The following is a 14,547-nucleotide window of genomic DNA, read 5'->3' on the forward strand; positions in this document are numbered from 1 at the left end:
AAGATAGATACAACATATAAAACAAAACTTTATCAAATAATGCCTTATAACCAAGTTGGGATCACTCCAGGAGTGCAAGCATGGCTTAACACTAGAAAATCAATTTGTGTAATTTGTCATACTAATACAATGTGTTTGCAAAGTCTTGAAACACAGAATAAACATCTTTTTAAGTAGTAGTTACTTACATATTCTAAAAATATGCTTACTACCCCTTCAGGCAAAGTGCCTCTAAATTTGAAGCAATCATTCTAATTGTTAATATAAAAAAAGTATAATAAATACACTACAAAATGTTCAGAAAATCTGGAGATCCATGGAAAATAGTGTATTTTTTTTCCTAATGAATAATTGGACTCATTGGTTTCAGTTTATAGTACATCACTCAAACAGGTGCTTGAAGAAGAATTGAGCATATGAAGACTCAGAACATTTAGCAGTGTTAAAGTGGGAGAACTACAGTTAAAATTGGGTTTACGTGACTCCAAGTATCTCGCTCTTCTTTTTACTGCATCACACTTCTAACAACACTCTTTCAAAATGGCCAGACTCCTTTAAGTATTCTTGTCCCACACATCAGCTGCAAGAGTGGATTGGGAGGTTATATAGGGATGCACAATATGTTCGTAATATTCATAATATACATCCATTATCCCACAGTACACCAAACCTTGAAGTCACATTGGGGAAACAGACATTGAATAAGTTATTACAAGTGTGATGAGTATTACAAAGGGAAAGCATAAAGGGCTATGGTAAGAAAATTTAATTTTGTGATGGGGAGTATTCAAGGTATTTCTGCACTGAGGAAGTGATATAAACTGAGTTTTGAAAGGTATATAAGGATACTTCAAAAAGTTCGTGGAAAGATTCATATTCTCTTTTAATTCTATATTTCCATGAACTTTTTGAAGTACCCTTGTGTTTTCTATCTCCATGCACTTTAAATAAGAATCCCTCCCCAGCACATTCTTAGAGCACAAACTCTATAATGTGGGGCTGCCACCATCCTTTTCTATCAAGATCTTTTGAGATTTTGACATCCTAAATCTGTACAAATCCCACACTAGTTTCTTTGGAGCCACCCAAGTAGAACATTTTAGGTGGCAAAATAAAAGTTGTGGGAGCATCAACCCAACATGCACCAATACAAGTAAAAGCATTGGAAGGGGATGCACCACTTGGTTTGCACTTTCTTTTTTGTAAATGGCCAAGTACCAACCAGAAATTAACTAAATGCTGGATAGAGAGCATTGTATGGGCTTCCCAGCCACTTAATTTCATTGTTCCTTTCTTCTACTGTTCCTCCTTCTCTCTTTGGTATTTCAGGATATTGCTGAGTGCTAGATAGGATATTTTCTTTCTCAGGATCATTTGTATTTTAACAGGGTACTTCTGAATAGTGAAAAACCTGTAAGTCATGAAAGAAGTTCTAATGATGGAATTTCAGTGGGTAAAATGAAAAAAAAAAAATAAGGTGGGGAGGGTATCAGAAGAATTAGTGTGTTGTAAAAACGGACTTGGCAATGAAGCAACCCACCACTCAGAGGGTTGGGGAATCAGGAGTTTATTACGCTGGTGGATCCAGCCGGCTACCACTTGAAAAACCTGGACCCTGAGCCCAGGTCCCACAGGACTTATATAGGCAAGCTTTTCCAGGTTTTAGGTTTTGCTTCCTCAGCATTCATGTGGTCTAGACAGATAAGCAAACTACAAAAGCCAAAAATGCCAGACTAGTGCAACAAGCGAACATTGTTTCAAAGACAAAATATTACTTCAAGAGGGCCAGCCCCATGGCTCACTTGGGGGAGTGCGGCACTGGTAGCGCTGAGGCTGTGGGTTCGGATCCTATATAGGGATGGCCTGTGCGTTCACTGGCTGAGAGTGGTGCAGACCACACTGTACCGAGGGTTGCAATCCCCTTACCAGTCAAAAAAAAAAAAAAAAAAAAAATTACTTCAAGGATAAAACAGGCTTATGAGAAAATTATTTTGGCATTTTTTCCCAACAAGTTTAATACATTCTTCCACACGATTTTTAATGACTTACATTTCTGACATATTTTTGATCTACTGTTATTGTTGTAGTGATACAAAACAGCTGTATGACTTAGAAAGGGAAAAGGATCTCTCCTTACTACACAGTATATTACAAACTTGGAAGCAGATAAAATCTCTTCGACAACGGCAAGGGTTTACAAGCACCCCAATAAGGTTACAGGTTCAGAGGTAAGTGGCTGCTCTATTTGCTCTTGCTGATCTCCTGAGTAACTGCCCATCAATAACTGGGAATTCACAGTAAATGGGGAAAAAAATCCAGAAGCTAGACAGCTATTCTGTGTAATCAACAAAAGACTTGTATCTTGAATGTATAAACAATTCTTACAACTTAATAAGATGACCCAATTTTTAAATGGGCGAAGGATTTGAACAGAAAATTCATTAAAGGTATATGGATGGCAAATGGAACACATGAGATACTCAACATCATGTCATGTCAATAGAGAAAAACAAATTAAAATCACAGTGAAATACTACTACACACCTATTACAATGGCTAAAATCCAAAAGAAAGAAAAAGATATTAACAAATACTGGCAAGGATACTGAGCAATAGAAACTGATTCATTTCTGGTGGGAATGCAAAAGCTGCTTTGGAAACAGTTTGGCACTTTCTTATAAAGTTAAACATACACCCAGCAATCATACTCCTATATGCAACATATTTTAGATAATTGGATAAAGTCATAAAAACATGTCTAGTGGAGAAGATAATTACAATTAAAAACTAAACTTGTTAATCACTTAAGCTGCTCGTGAACTCAGAGTGAAATAACTGGTTCCCTCCCAACAACCAATTGTCCTGGGTCTTTTGTTTTTCAAAAGTATTAAAATTTAGTGTAATTTCAGGCAATTAAGAAAGATGTTCATTTTGTCGATTTTTTCCCCCTACTGCAGTCATTTTTAACAGAACTGCTTCTGACAGTTTCTAAACCTAAACCTGACATGGAACTTTATTTTTGTCAGGCTGGGTCACAGACCCTTCAAACCCGTTGTGCAGACTGGGTCACAGACCTCTCATATGGAGGTTGTGAGCTAGGTAGTTGGGAGCCATTGGCAAGGTTGATGTGCTTTATTCGGAATCGAGCTCAGCCCGCAGTGGATCAGAGCCATTGTCTTTTATACTAGAGCCAGATAACCAATAAAAACCTGGCTGCACAGTTAACATATTTACTTCAGACAGGCTAAGTCATGCTCAGCCCAATATGAGGTGAGGGAGCCTGACCAGTCTGTCTCCATTTTCCTCACAGTCTTAGACTCCTAAATTAATGTAAATTTGATGACTTGCCTCTAATCTTTTAAACCAACCTGACACACCCATGTATCGTGAACCCATGAGCAAATACAGGAGAGCCATAGATGTAAGATTATTCAGAACAGAGGTCCCGGACCCATATTGCCCGCTCACCACCAGCTCTTGTTCCCACTGCTCTGAACTCATCCTACGTGGGGCCCTTTGCATTTGTTCTTCCTGACATTTAATATTCAGTTTTCCCAGTAGACGTTGGCTTGGATTTGCCTCTCCAGACTGCCTCTGGTTAGAGACCTCTGAACTAAATCACACAGCTTTAGTGACCAGGTTGTCCATAAAGAACTAACCCTGGAGACCTTAAATTGGGGCATTTAGTTTAAGCAGTTCAAGTATTCTGATCAACTAGAAAAACTGTGTGTTTGAAGATGCTGCTGGGAACTGTTTGCTACTACCTGATCTTTGTGAACCTTAACTGAATAAACTTGTAGCAAGGCTTCCAGTAAAGTCAATACTTATGACAAGATGACCTGGGGCCTAGACACTGAGCTCAGATTATCTTTTCTTCATATATTTAGCTTGGGGCATATTGAATTTGATATGCCTTTGAGATATCCCTGAATAAGCAATTGAATGGGCAGCTGGATGTATGGTTTGTGCTCAAAATAAAAATATGGAATTCTGTGGCTTAATCATGATTGAAGCCATGTCTGTACCTGAAACTGCTTAGGGAGAGGGTAGAGAATGAGAAGAGGGCCAAGGACTGAGTCTTGAGAAACTGCTTTGAAAGGCTTGCTAGAGGAGGAAAAACCAGAGGAGGGACAGAGAAGCACAGTGTTTTGCCACAGAGGCAAAGAAAAGAAGTATTTTAAATAGGAGGGAGTGGTTAACAGTATTTAGTGCTTCTGACATATCAGTTAAGTTCAGGACTGAAAATGTTCATTGGATTTCCTGACATGGAGGTTATTGGTAATGTTAGCTAGAGCAAGTTTTATAAAATGACAGTGGCAGAAGTGAGGTAGCAGGAAATTGATATAACCTTGTTTTCTCATTCAGATGGTAAATTCTCCTTGCCAAATTTTAACAAAACTGCATTAAGCTTAGAGGAACTGGCTGAGGAGTAGCTACAGACCTTATTTTCTGGCTGCTGAACCCAAATCACAGCACTGGTAAATGGCACATAGAACCCACATGCCTGTATATTGTCTTCACCTGTGTTCTCTGTTAGGCACTATCTACCTGGAGAAGATTCAGGTAACTGTCAAAGAGGTTTTTAAAGTGAGAAAGAAAGTGCAAGCTACACAAGCAGGAAAACCGGCATTTGGTAGAATAACATGAGGACTTTCATCATTTCCCAGATCCACTTGGCCCAGAATAGAAAGGAGGAAACTATGGACACATGATCACTGCCTCAGTAACCTCTCCCAAAGGGGATTCTGGTATAATACCCATTCTCTAAGTTACTAATAACACCTGTTCTCTAAGTTATTGTATGTTGGAATCAGCTGGGGAGTTTCAAAACCTATTATTCTGATTTAATTGGTATGAGGTGTGGTCTGGCATCAGGTGATTTTAATATAACAAAGTTTGAGAGCCATTGTATTAAAGTAAATTGATGTTATACTGATTACCTTAAATCAGAGAAAAACAATACTTATTGTTTTACTTCAAGCATCAGGCTGAGCACTTTACATGAATTACTGCATTTAATCCGCACAACAACCTAATTTTCAGATGAGAAGAGTGAGGTATAGAGTACTTAAGTAATTTGCCCAAATTCTATAGTCCCACTAATGGGGCTGGGTTTCCAACACAGGTAGTCTGGTTTCAAGACCATACAGATAATATCCATACTAGGTTCCCTGTATTCTATGTCAGAAGGCAAAAAGCATTATTGAGATATAATTCACATACCATACAGTTCAATCATTTAAAGTGTACGCTCAGTGGTTTTTAGTATATTCACAGAGTTGTACAATAGTCACATTTTAATCTTAGATCATTTTAGCCACTCCCAAAAGAAACCATCTTCCCATTAGCAGTCTATTGGGCCTAGCCTAGGGTTCACAGACCCTTTAAACCTGTTGTACAGACTGGGTCACAGACCCTTCAAACCTGTTGTGCAGACTGGGTCACAGACCCCTCATATGTCATGCAGGCTGGGTCACAGACCCCTCACATGCAGGTGGTGAGCTAGGTAGTTGGAGAAGATCCTGGGAGCTGTTGACAAGATTGACATGCTTCATTCGGACGTGAGCTCAGCCCCCAGCCTTCGCCACCGCTACTGCCACCGCCACAGCTGCCTGGTGGTCTCCCAAGAACATCCTGGGGGTTCTGTGGATCAGAGCCCTTTGTCCTTTATACTTAAGTCAGATAACCCAGGGACACCTGGGTGCGCTTGTGCAGTCAACATCAAACAGGCTGGGTCACACTCTGCAAGATTCCAAATAGCTGAGGGAGCCTGACCATTTTGTTTCATTTTCCCTTACACAGTCAACTCCTCATGTGTGTGGACGTATGTTTTCATTTCTCTTGGGTATATACCTAGGGGTGGAATTGCTGGGTCATAGGGTAACTCTATGGTTAACATTTTAAGGAACTGCCAGACTGTTTTCCAAAATAGCTGCACCATTTTACATTCTCAACAGAGCATATAATATTTTACCAAAGGGTTTCCTTCTTAAATAATTAAAATTAAAAAGTGAAACTTTGTACTGAAAAGAATAAACCCTTAAGGTATCAGGAAATCTCAACTCCTGATCAACTATTTTCTGAAAGCATTCCAGATAACTGGAGTTTTGTTAAACTACCAATAAAAGAGGAATAATACTAGTACATACTTCGTAGGGTTGTGAGAATCAAATAAGTTAATATGAGTACTTAGAACATTGCCTGGGACATATTTAGTGAGTTCTATATGAATTAGCTAATAGTAGTAGTTGTAACAGTACTAATGTCATGAACTGCTTACTGTTATGCATAAACAATGTTAACTAAAAAAAAAATTGACATGGAGGTCAAAGAAAATAGCATTTACAAGGGAAACAAAGAATTGCAATTTGGGTACACTGAATCAAGGCCACCCTGAATAGTATCCCATAAAGCAAGAGGGGAGAGGTTTTTTAATTAGGCATTTACACAAAAAGTTGTTTTCTGAAGCAGTTCATTGGCTGGACAGAAATTCTAGATTGAAATCCCATTCTGATTGGTTAGTTAAGGTATTCCCAGCTGGGAGATGTTGAGGAGGGTGGCGAATACTGACTTCAGTTGTTTATCTAAGTCTATCAGAACATCCTGTGACTTGACCTTTAGCAGGTGTGAGTACAACCCTCTTGCAATCTCCTGACTCCATTTTAGAAAGCCTTGTTCTCACTTATTTCATTTTCTTTCACACCACCAAGGACTATAACTATGATTTACTACTTATTATCATTATGGTCATCTGCCCTCACACCTGGTCATAGTCTTACAGCTTGAAAATATGAGGAAGAAAAATGAGAGGAAACAGGATGTGTGTTCTTTAATTTCTATCTCCCCCTTCCCCTGGTTACTTATTCTCACCAAAGGAAAGGTTTCTTAGAGATACCCTTAGAAGGGGCTATAGGCACTAATGGTAAATTTACTGAGTATAGGGAGAAATCTGTGAAAACTGAGAATATGAAGTTTTTTTTATGTTTATCATATTGATAATTTCCTTGGGATGTAAAATTATTTATTATAAGAGATTGGTTTGTGTGTGTTTTGGCAAGACCTCTAACAATTCTCAAATACTTAACAGTATTTCTGCTTTAAATAATTCTATTTATTATTAAGTAGGATAAAAATGAATAAATGTGATGGACAAAAACAAGAACAAATGTCAGAAATATCTGAGACTGGGAAGAAAACAGAAGAAAAAGCACTTAAGAATGGGGAAAAACAGGAGGTATTTATATTGCAAAATAATGTTTAACTCAACTAGTTATGATATTTCATTGTTTGGGAGAATAGGAAATATTGGTATTTATAAAAGTTATCCAACAAAATGAAAAATATAAGAAATAAAAGTTTAGTTTTAATAATAATTGCCCTAAATAGTAAATTTATATGGTAAACTATGTATTTATTTTTTGATTTCTAGAGCCTCTCATATTTAGCTTCAGAACTTGAAGAGACAGAAATTGAAAGAATAAAGCCAATTACTTTGATGCCACAACTTTCTTTCACTGCAGAATTAACAAACTTATCTAAGTGTTCACAGTAAGCATTTTTTAAGAATTATTTCTACATTATATATTGTCTATTAATTGTATTATTTTTAATAATGATGTTAGGTTTTTTGAGTGAGTACCATATGTCAGGCATTCACATTTAATTATCACCATACCTCAGTGGAGTCTGATATTATTCTCATCTTAGCAATATTTCTGCTTATGGAAGGTTAAGTTGCGCAGTGTCACACATTTAATTCACGACGGAGGTGGGACATAAACCAGTTTGGTTTCCTATAGAGGCTATAATGTCTTCACTACTAAGCTTCTTATATTAATTGTTTTTTGTTGTTGTTGTTTTGCTGTGGTAGTAATTTTTGTTTGGGTATGGATAGGTGGGATATAAAGCCACTGTAAAAAATAAGATTATACTGTCGTCTTTGCTTGTTGAAGGACCCCTGGCTCTAATAAAAACTATTCCACATCAAGAGGGCCCTCTGGGGCCGGCCCCGTGGCTCACTCGGGAGAGTGTGGTGCTGGTAGGCTGAGGTCGCGGGTTTAGATCCTATATAGGGATGGCCTGTGCGCTCACTGGCTGAGTGTGGTGCAGACAACACTGTGCCGAGGGTTGCAATCCCCTTACTGGTCAAAAAAAAAAAAAAAGGCCCTCTGGACAATTCTCTTTTTTGACGTTACAAGCTTTATTCTTTTCCTGTTGCGACTTCTTTCTTGTGCTATGTTTTCTCCCTATGCCTACGACATTATGCAAAAACAAACATTATATATGTCCCCATTTCTCCCATCTCCTAGGCCTATGGATCTCATCTCCCTTAAAGAAGATATGGCAACTTAGAGCACTGAATTAGGTCCAATTTTTCAACATCTCTATTCCATGGGACACTTCGTACCAACCCATCTTTGAGTATTGTGAATGTGCATCATTTAGAACAGTGTTGGAATATAGTGGGTGCCCAATAAATATTCATATTTATTAAATGAATGAATAAAGGGTCACATTTAAAAATGAACATGAAGAGTCGCAGGCACAATTATTACCCTCTATCTGACCGGAGAAGTGCAACAGTGAAGCAATCCTTTATTTGTTCTTCACCTCCTTCCAAAAAGGGTCTGAGGTCATTCCTTATGTAAGACACACATAAAAAAGACCATCTAAATGAGAGTAAGAAAACAAAAGCCACAAAATGGAAGTTGGAAGGAAAGAGGAAAAAGAGGAGAAAGAAAATATTTGTGCTAGAAAACCTAGACTAAAATTTAGTGGAAGTCAAGGCAAGAGAAAATTCTATACTTTTTATGTTTTCAAAGCCATTGTGTGTGTGTGTGTGTCTTTTAAAAGTTAGAAAACATTTTTGAGTTCTTGATTCAAGCTTGTCCACTCCATTCCCAAGTTCCTCAGTTTTCTCCTCCCATAAGACATCTGGTGGATAAGTACTGTAATCTCTGAAAGTTATAATTTAGTAAAATAATACCTTGATTTTAATGCTTTTTCTATTTTGGAGTACATACATATCTTTCATTAAAAACATTTGACTGAAAAGGAGAAACTTTTATCCACATATAGGCAAGTGTTATTTGGCTTAACAATACCATTTGTCTTCTAAAATGGTCATCTTCTTTTTATGATGATAAGGTATATTTTGAAAAGAACAATATTTTATATCTATTCTGCTTTTCAAAGATCACTTAAATGTTTATTTAATTTTTAGGCATGAACAAAAGAGAAGAGCCAAAATTCAGAAGCTTAAATATTTTATTAAAATATTTTACAATGATAAACAGGTTTCTTGCACTTCAGTATCTCCCCTACAATTTGATTTTAAAGTTATGTTTCAGCAAATTTTCAGTATTCAGCTAATATATTGGCCAGAAACAGTTTACTTGGAGGTATGTCATTGTCATTTACTTTTGTATCTTATTTTATGCTGTACATAATTTTAAATTTCTTGTTAGCTACTGTTATACGTGATAAGTAATTTCTTTTAAATTAAGAGATGACTGGTTTCTGTGAATAGGCAAGATATTTATAATTAATAAATTTATAATTCACCAATAGCCTTTTATACCATAAGTACAAAATTATTTGATTTGTGGTTCTTTCAAATACTTCTCTCTTGCTAAAATTCCTGCCAACCCTGGATATGCTGCATTACTATTCATTCACAAGTGAGGTGGAGGAGGGTTGTTTGAAATATCAGTAGCATAGCTATTGTGAATGTTGAATGATTTCTCCCAACTGCCCTAGCCCTGACTTTGTGGTTTCAGACTCTTGCTGTATTTGTTCTTCATCTTATTTTGGATTTTGGATCCCATTAAGAATCAGATGGAAGAACATACTCAAAACAGACCCCCGATGTCCCTGTCTGAAGGCCCACCATAAGAACCTCTACACTAAAGGAAGAAGAAAATAGGATAATTGGGAAAAATTAAGGACAGTAAAGGAATCTAGACAAGAAATCTTTGATGCCTAGTACTTGTATATGGGTTAAACTTGAATCTAGACCTGAAAAAAAGAAAAGTTAGGAGGGAATAAATGTTTGTATGTGTGAAAATGGAATTTGAGAAGAGTAGGGAGAGGATTATAATTATAAATCTAAATCTAAATTATTTTTATAATGCCTAAAATAATTTTGTTCTATCCCTGATAGATGCTCTATTCATTATTCACCTATCATCCTATAATGCCCCTCTGCTGAAGTTCCTACTTTACAAATATGCTGACTATACTTCCCTACTATTGGATCTAAAAATGTTTGATATAATAATCCTACTGAAGTTTAAAGCCTGCCTCCCCAAATAGGTAAATGTATATGTTGAGTCCTTCATCCCATCACTTAGCACATGATCCTAAGAGGCAGGGAGAGAGAGAAATCAAGTTAGGGATAAATTGTACTATTAGCAGGCTGCAAAAATTTCAAAACAAATATATGTGCCCTAGCCTAACAGATTAAAACCTAGATTTCTAACTCATTTCTTACCATTCCTCTTTACTCATTTAACTGCTTGTCTTCTCCCATACATCTTTGCAATTTCCTACCTCTGAGCTTTTGCACATTTTAGTTGCTCCACTTAAGATGTTCATTTTTATCCTTTATACTGTTAAGATGCACCAACTGAGTCACACGGTGGTGTTGATAGCTGCCATCAGGGGACAAGGCTCCTGGGAGACTTCACTGGGTGTAATTCTCTACTTCAGTACATTCACCACTGTCCAGGGTCAGGCCTCCAACCTGCAGTCTCAGAACCTGGATTGGACCACTGAGAATGCATCTACATACCCTAAACAAATTCACAAGGCTGATGTGTAAAATCAGAATGCTACTTCAACATTCGAATATATTTATCAGTTCATCTTCTCCTTTTAGTTAGCCAATTTACTGATTTACAATCTTTCTGCATTAGGGATGTCTTTGTTAAAGGGCCAGCGTGTTGGCTTAATATCACTCTTAGAAAGAAATATTTAGATGACCGGGAAGAAATATTTGCCTCTTTGACTTTCCTTGTTCTTTGCTTTTTTGGCCATCCTTTTGATTGTCACATTCTTTCTTATCTTTCAAAGGGCATTTTTCCCCCTTGATTTTCTTCTTCTTAAAACACATATCACTGTTTTCCCAAATATTGACAACACAGTATAGGTCAAAATAAGATTTTTCTATTGAAAAAATTTTAGGTTTATAGTTAGGGCAGTGAACTTACAAGGAATTGTAATAAAAAGCACAGCATATAAAATCAGAAGACCCTGGTTTAGTAGCCAGTGGATCTCTGTAGGACTGTTTACTCAGCACCTCCATTCTCCCTTTTTCTGGAACTTTCCTCCCTCCCCCGCTCCCAAAACTTGTTTAACTTGTCCTTGCATTCCATGACTTCCCCTTTTTTCTAAGCAATTCAGCCTGGGTTTCAATCACTTATAATAAAAACTAATCTAATTTTATATAGAGCCTCCATGTCCTCATTTGTAAAATGGGAAGAATAATATCTATTTCCTATCATTTTTATCAGGTTTAAATAAGATAACGAACTTTAAAAGTGTTACACAAAAATAAGTTATTAGAGCATTGTGTTATATGTACCAATATTCTCAGAACTGTATTTGTAATTCTTGTATTCAGTTTATTTTCTAGGACACTAGTTAAAGGCATTATACTTTTAAGGATATATGATTATCTATTTTCCTCATAATCGTGTGGATGTAATGCTATAGAGCAGTAGTACCTATTTTATATTTTTAATATAAAAATTACTTTTTTATTTTACTATTTTGTATTTTTAGTGAGTTATCAACCACTTCTTTTATATTTAGGTTTACGAAATAAGTAAAAGGACAAGCTTACTGGCAAAACTGTATTTACCTTTACCTAACAACACAGAGCTGAAAGGCAAAACTGTTTTGGAGTATGTAGAATTTAGCTCTGATAAGCTGGTCATACCTGCTGATGGAGAAGTAGGAAGCAGTGAGTTTATTAAAATTTTTCTTCCCACCTATTTTCTTCATGAGTACTATATTCTAAATAATCCTGGGTCATTTACATAAGTAAAGAATTCCATATTTGGTTAAAAATGAATTAAGTTCTCCTTTCAGATGTTGAACTAGGTCATTTAAATCTTTTCCTTGAAACAGATCTTTGGGAAATTTAAAATTTGCAGTTAGCACCTGTGCTCTTCCTAAGTCATTCAAAGCAAGAGCATTTGCTTTTTGGAATGTGAGCTTTGCTTCTGAGTGGGTGGACTGCTCTGCCTCTGCTTCTCCTTTAGTGAACCTAAGGGTGCTCCAGGATATGTGGATTAATCTTTCAATTGTGTAAGGAAGGGAGGAAGAAAAGCAGGGAGGGAAGGAAAGAGGGAGGGGGGAGAGAGGAAAGAAGGGATATTTCTGCTCATTTGTTTTTCAGCTGACTTTACTCCTCTTATGCAATTAAATTTAAGTTAGCATCTTCAAATTCAAAAGCTAAAAACCAAAGAGGGAACAGTTACAATGGTTTAGAAGAGCTGCCGCCTGTCATGAAGATGACAATCAGTCCTACTTCCAAAACACAGTGAGAAACAGTGAGCCTGACCAACCTGAAGGAAGACGCTGAGTGGTGGGTGCTGGCGCCACTGATTGTACAAGAACACACTGGGTCAACTTATCATTAACGATGACAGCAACAACTATTGCTCCTTCCGGCTGATGCTGAGTTTGCCTTTCTGTGCCCTCAAGCTCCTCAGCACCCACCATTGACAGATTAATGGCCGTATATTTAGTTCCTTGAAATTGCAGCAAATGTCTGTGAAAACACGAAGTCATTAAATGGTTGTATTACAGAGCAAAATGTGTATTGTCTTATATAAAAAGCTCTGTAGGAAAACATCACCATGGTAGATAAATGCTTTTTTAAAAATACTTCTAAAATTACAGACTAGTATATACTAATTGGAGAAAAATTGATAAACACAGAAAAGTCAAAGAATTTTTTAAACCTTTTTCCTCATTTAATAGGTAAGGAGTCTCTCCAAGTTCCTACAAAGTCTCTTTGTAGACATGTTAAATGGCTGCTTGCTACTCCACAATTGGATGTTTACCCTTTCCTTCTGTTGCTGTGAGTTAGGTCCTTCTAGTCTTCTGCTACTATGGCTAATGCCATGATGAATATCTCTAGGCATCAAGTTATTCTATGTTTAGGATCCTTTCCTTAAGATCTATTTCTATGAGTGGATGACAAGATCAAAGGAAGTGACTGGTTTTTTAAGGTGCTTGATACTGCTTGCCAAATTGACAAAGCAATCACTTCTCATTCTATTATCCATTTAGGTGGAGAATGTAGAATTGGTGTTTGTTGTTGCTGGGGTTTTTTTTTAACGTATTAAAATTAGATCAAGAAAAAATTTTAAGTTAGCACATTTCTGAGAATAATATCATTCCTCTCCTTCCCAAGATTCCTTTCTTTCACCTTCCTAGGGGTTTTGCAACTACTTGTGTCCATCTGGTGAAAAGAAAGGAAGAACAAATGAGCAAGGAGGAGAAAGAAGAAAATAAGTAGGCAGAAGAGAAAAGACAGAGAATGGGGGAAGAATGGAGTCCGCTTACAGTCCCAATGAAAAAGAAAAACAGGGTTGTGGAGATCCAGGAGAGAAGACTCAGGACTTGAAAATTTTAGGGAATACTGGGAATTCAGCCAAAATTTCAAGGAGTATTGGTAAACTCTTTGGAGAGTGAGAAAGAAAATGGGGAGAGGAAGAAGACTCAGGAATGTAGGAAGAGAGGAGAAAGAGTAGCTAGTCTGCCTCTTTTTCTGCTGCCAGTGATCCTTTCTTGCTGAAAGCCACTCCCAGAAAGAATCATTAAGAAACTTCCAGGCATAAGAAGAGGAAAATAGAGATGTTCATCTCTATGTGTTCAGCTCAATCTTTTCCTCTCTCTCCTGCAATCTGTTTGAGGCAGTCCTTGAGATATTTTAGAGGGTAAACGAGAGAGAGAGAGAGAGAGAAAGAGAGAGAGAGAGAGCGTGCGTGCTAAGGTAAGAGCCTGGAGTCAGCACTGAACTTGCTTTGTGTTCCTAGGGTTCCACAGTAGAGGACAGGAAAAAAGCTACAATATGCTCCAACTGCACACTTTAAAAAAATTCATATTTTTAAATGCCTTTTATAAACAGATGTGCCTTTTCTTCTTGAGGGAAGTGAAACTGAAGAATTTTGTCTTTTGACGTCAGGAAAACTCAGCTATTCTCTATCATGGGCCTTAGATGAAGATGGTATTCCTCTGACACCTGTATCACAGTCACTAAGATCTGCTTACTGCAGGTAATAATCTTTTATATTTGAAAAATAATGCCAGGTCTCAGCAAGGCATCACACAAAACATGTGTGAGTAAAAAGGGAAATCCCAGCAGCAGTAAGAACAGTTGGTTTATTTGTGTGTTGGTTTATTTTTTATTTAAATCACTCTTCTAAGGCAGTAAGTGTATTTATATGTAAGAGAATGTTTCTACAGTGTTCAGGATTATACCACATGGATGATGAGAGAGGCATTTTCATAGCCCTTAACTTGTAGGCAAAG

The 14,547-nt window shown here is 37.0% G+C and overlaps 1 protein-coding gene across 1 annotated transcript in view; it reads left to right on the forward strand.

Annotated features, from left to right (window-relative positions):
* Positions 1-14,547, forward strand: part of CC2D2B (coiled-coil and C2 domain containing 2B) — a 127,680-nt gene that overhangs the window by 47,652 nt on the left and 65,481 nt on the right. The window contains 6 exon segments of the mRNA XM_063103490.1: positions 2,088-2,228; positions 7,126-7,234; positions 7,430-7,548; positions 9,224-9,401; positions 11,815-11,965; positions 14,144-14,291. Of these exon segments, the coding sequence (XP_062959560.1) occupies positions 2,088-2,228; positions 7,126-7,234; positions 7,430-7,548; positions 9,224-9,401; positions 11,815-11,965; positions 14,144-14,291 (846 nt within the window).

This window comes from Cynocephalus volans, chromosome 7, assembly GCF_027409185.1.
Source record: "Cynocephalus volans isolate mCynVol1 chromosome 7, mCynVol1.pri, whole genome shotgun sequence".
NCBI classification, from domain to species: Eukaryota; Metazoa; Chordata; class Mammalia; order Dermoptera; family Cynocephalidae; genus Cynocephalus; species Cynocephalus volans.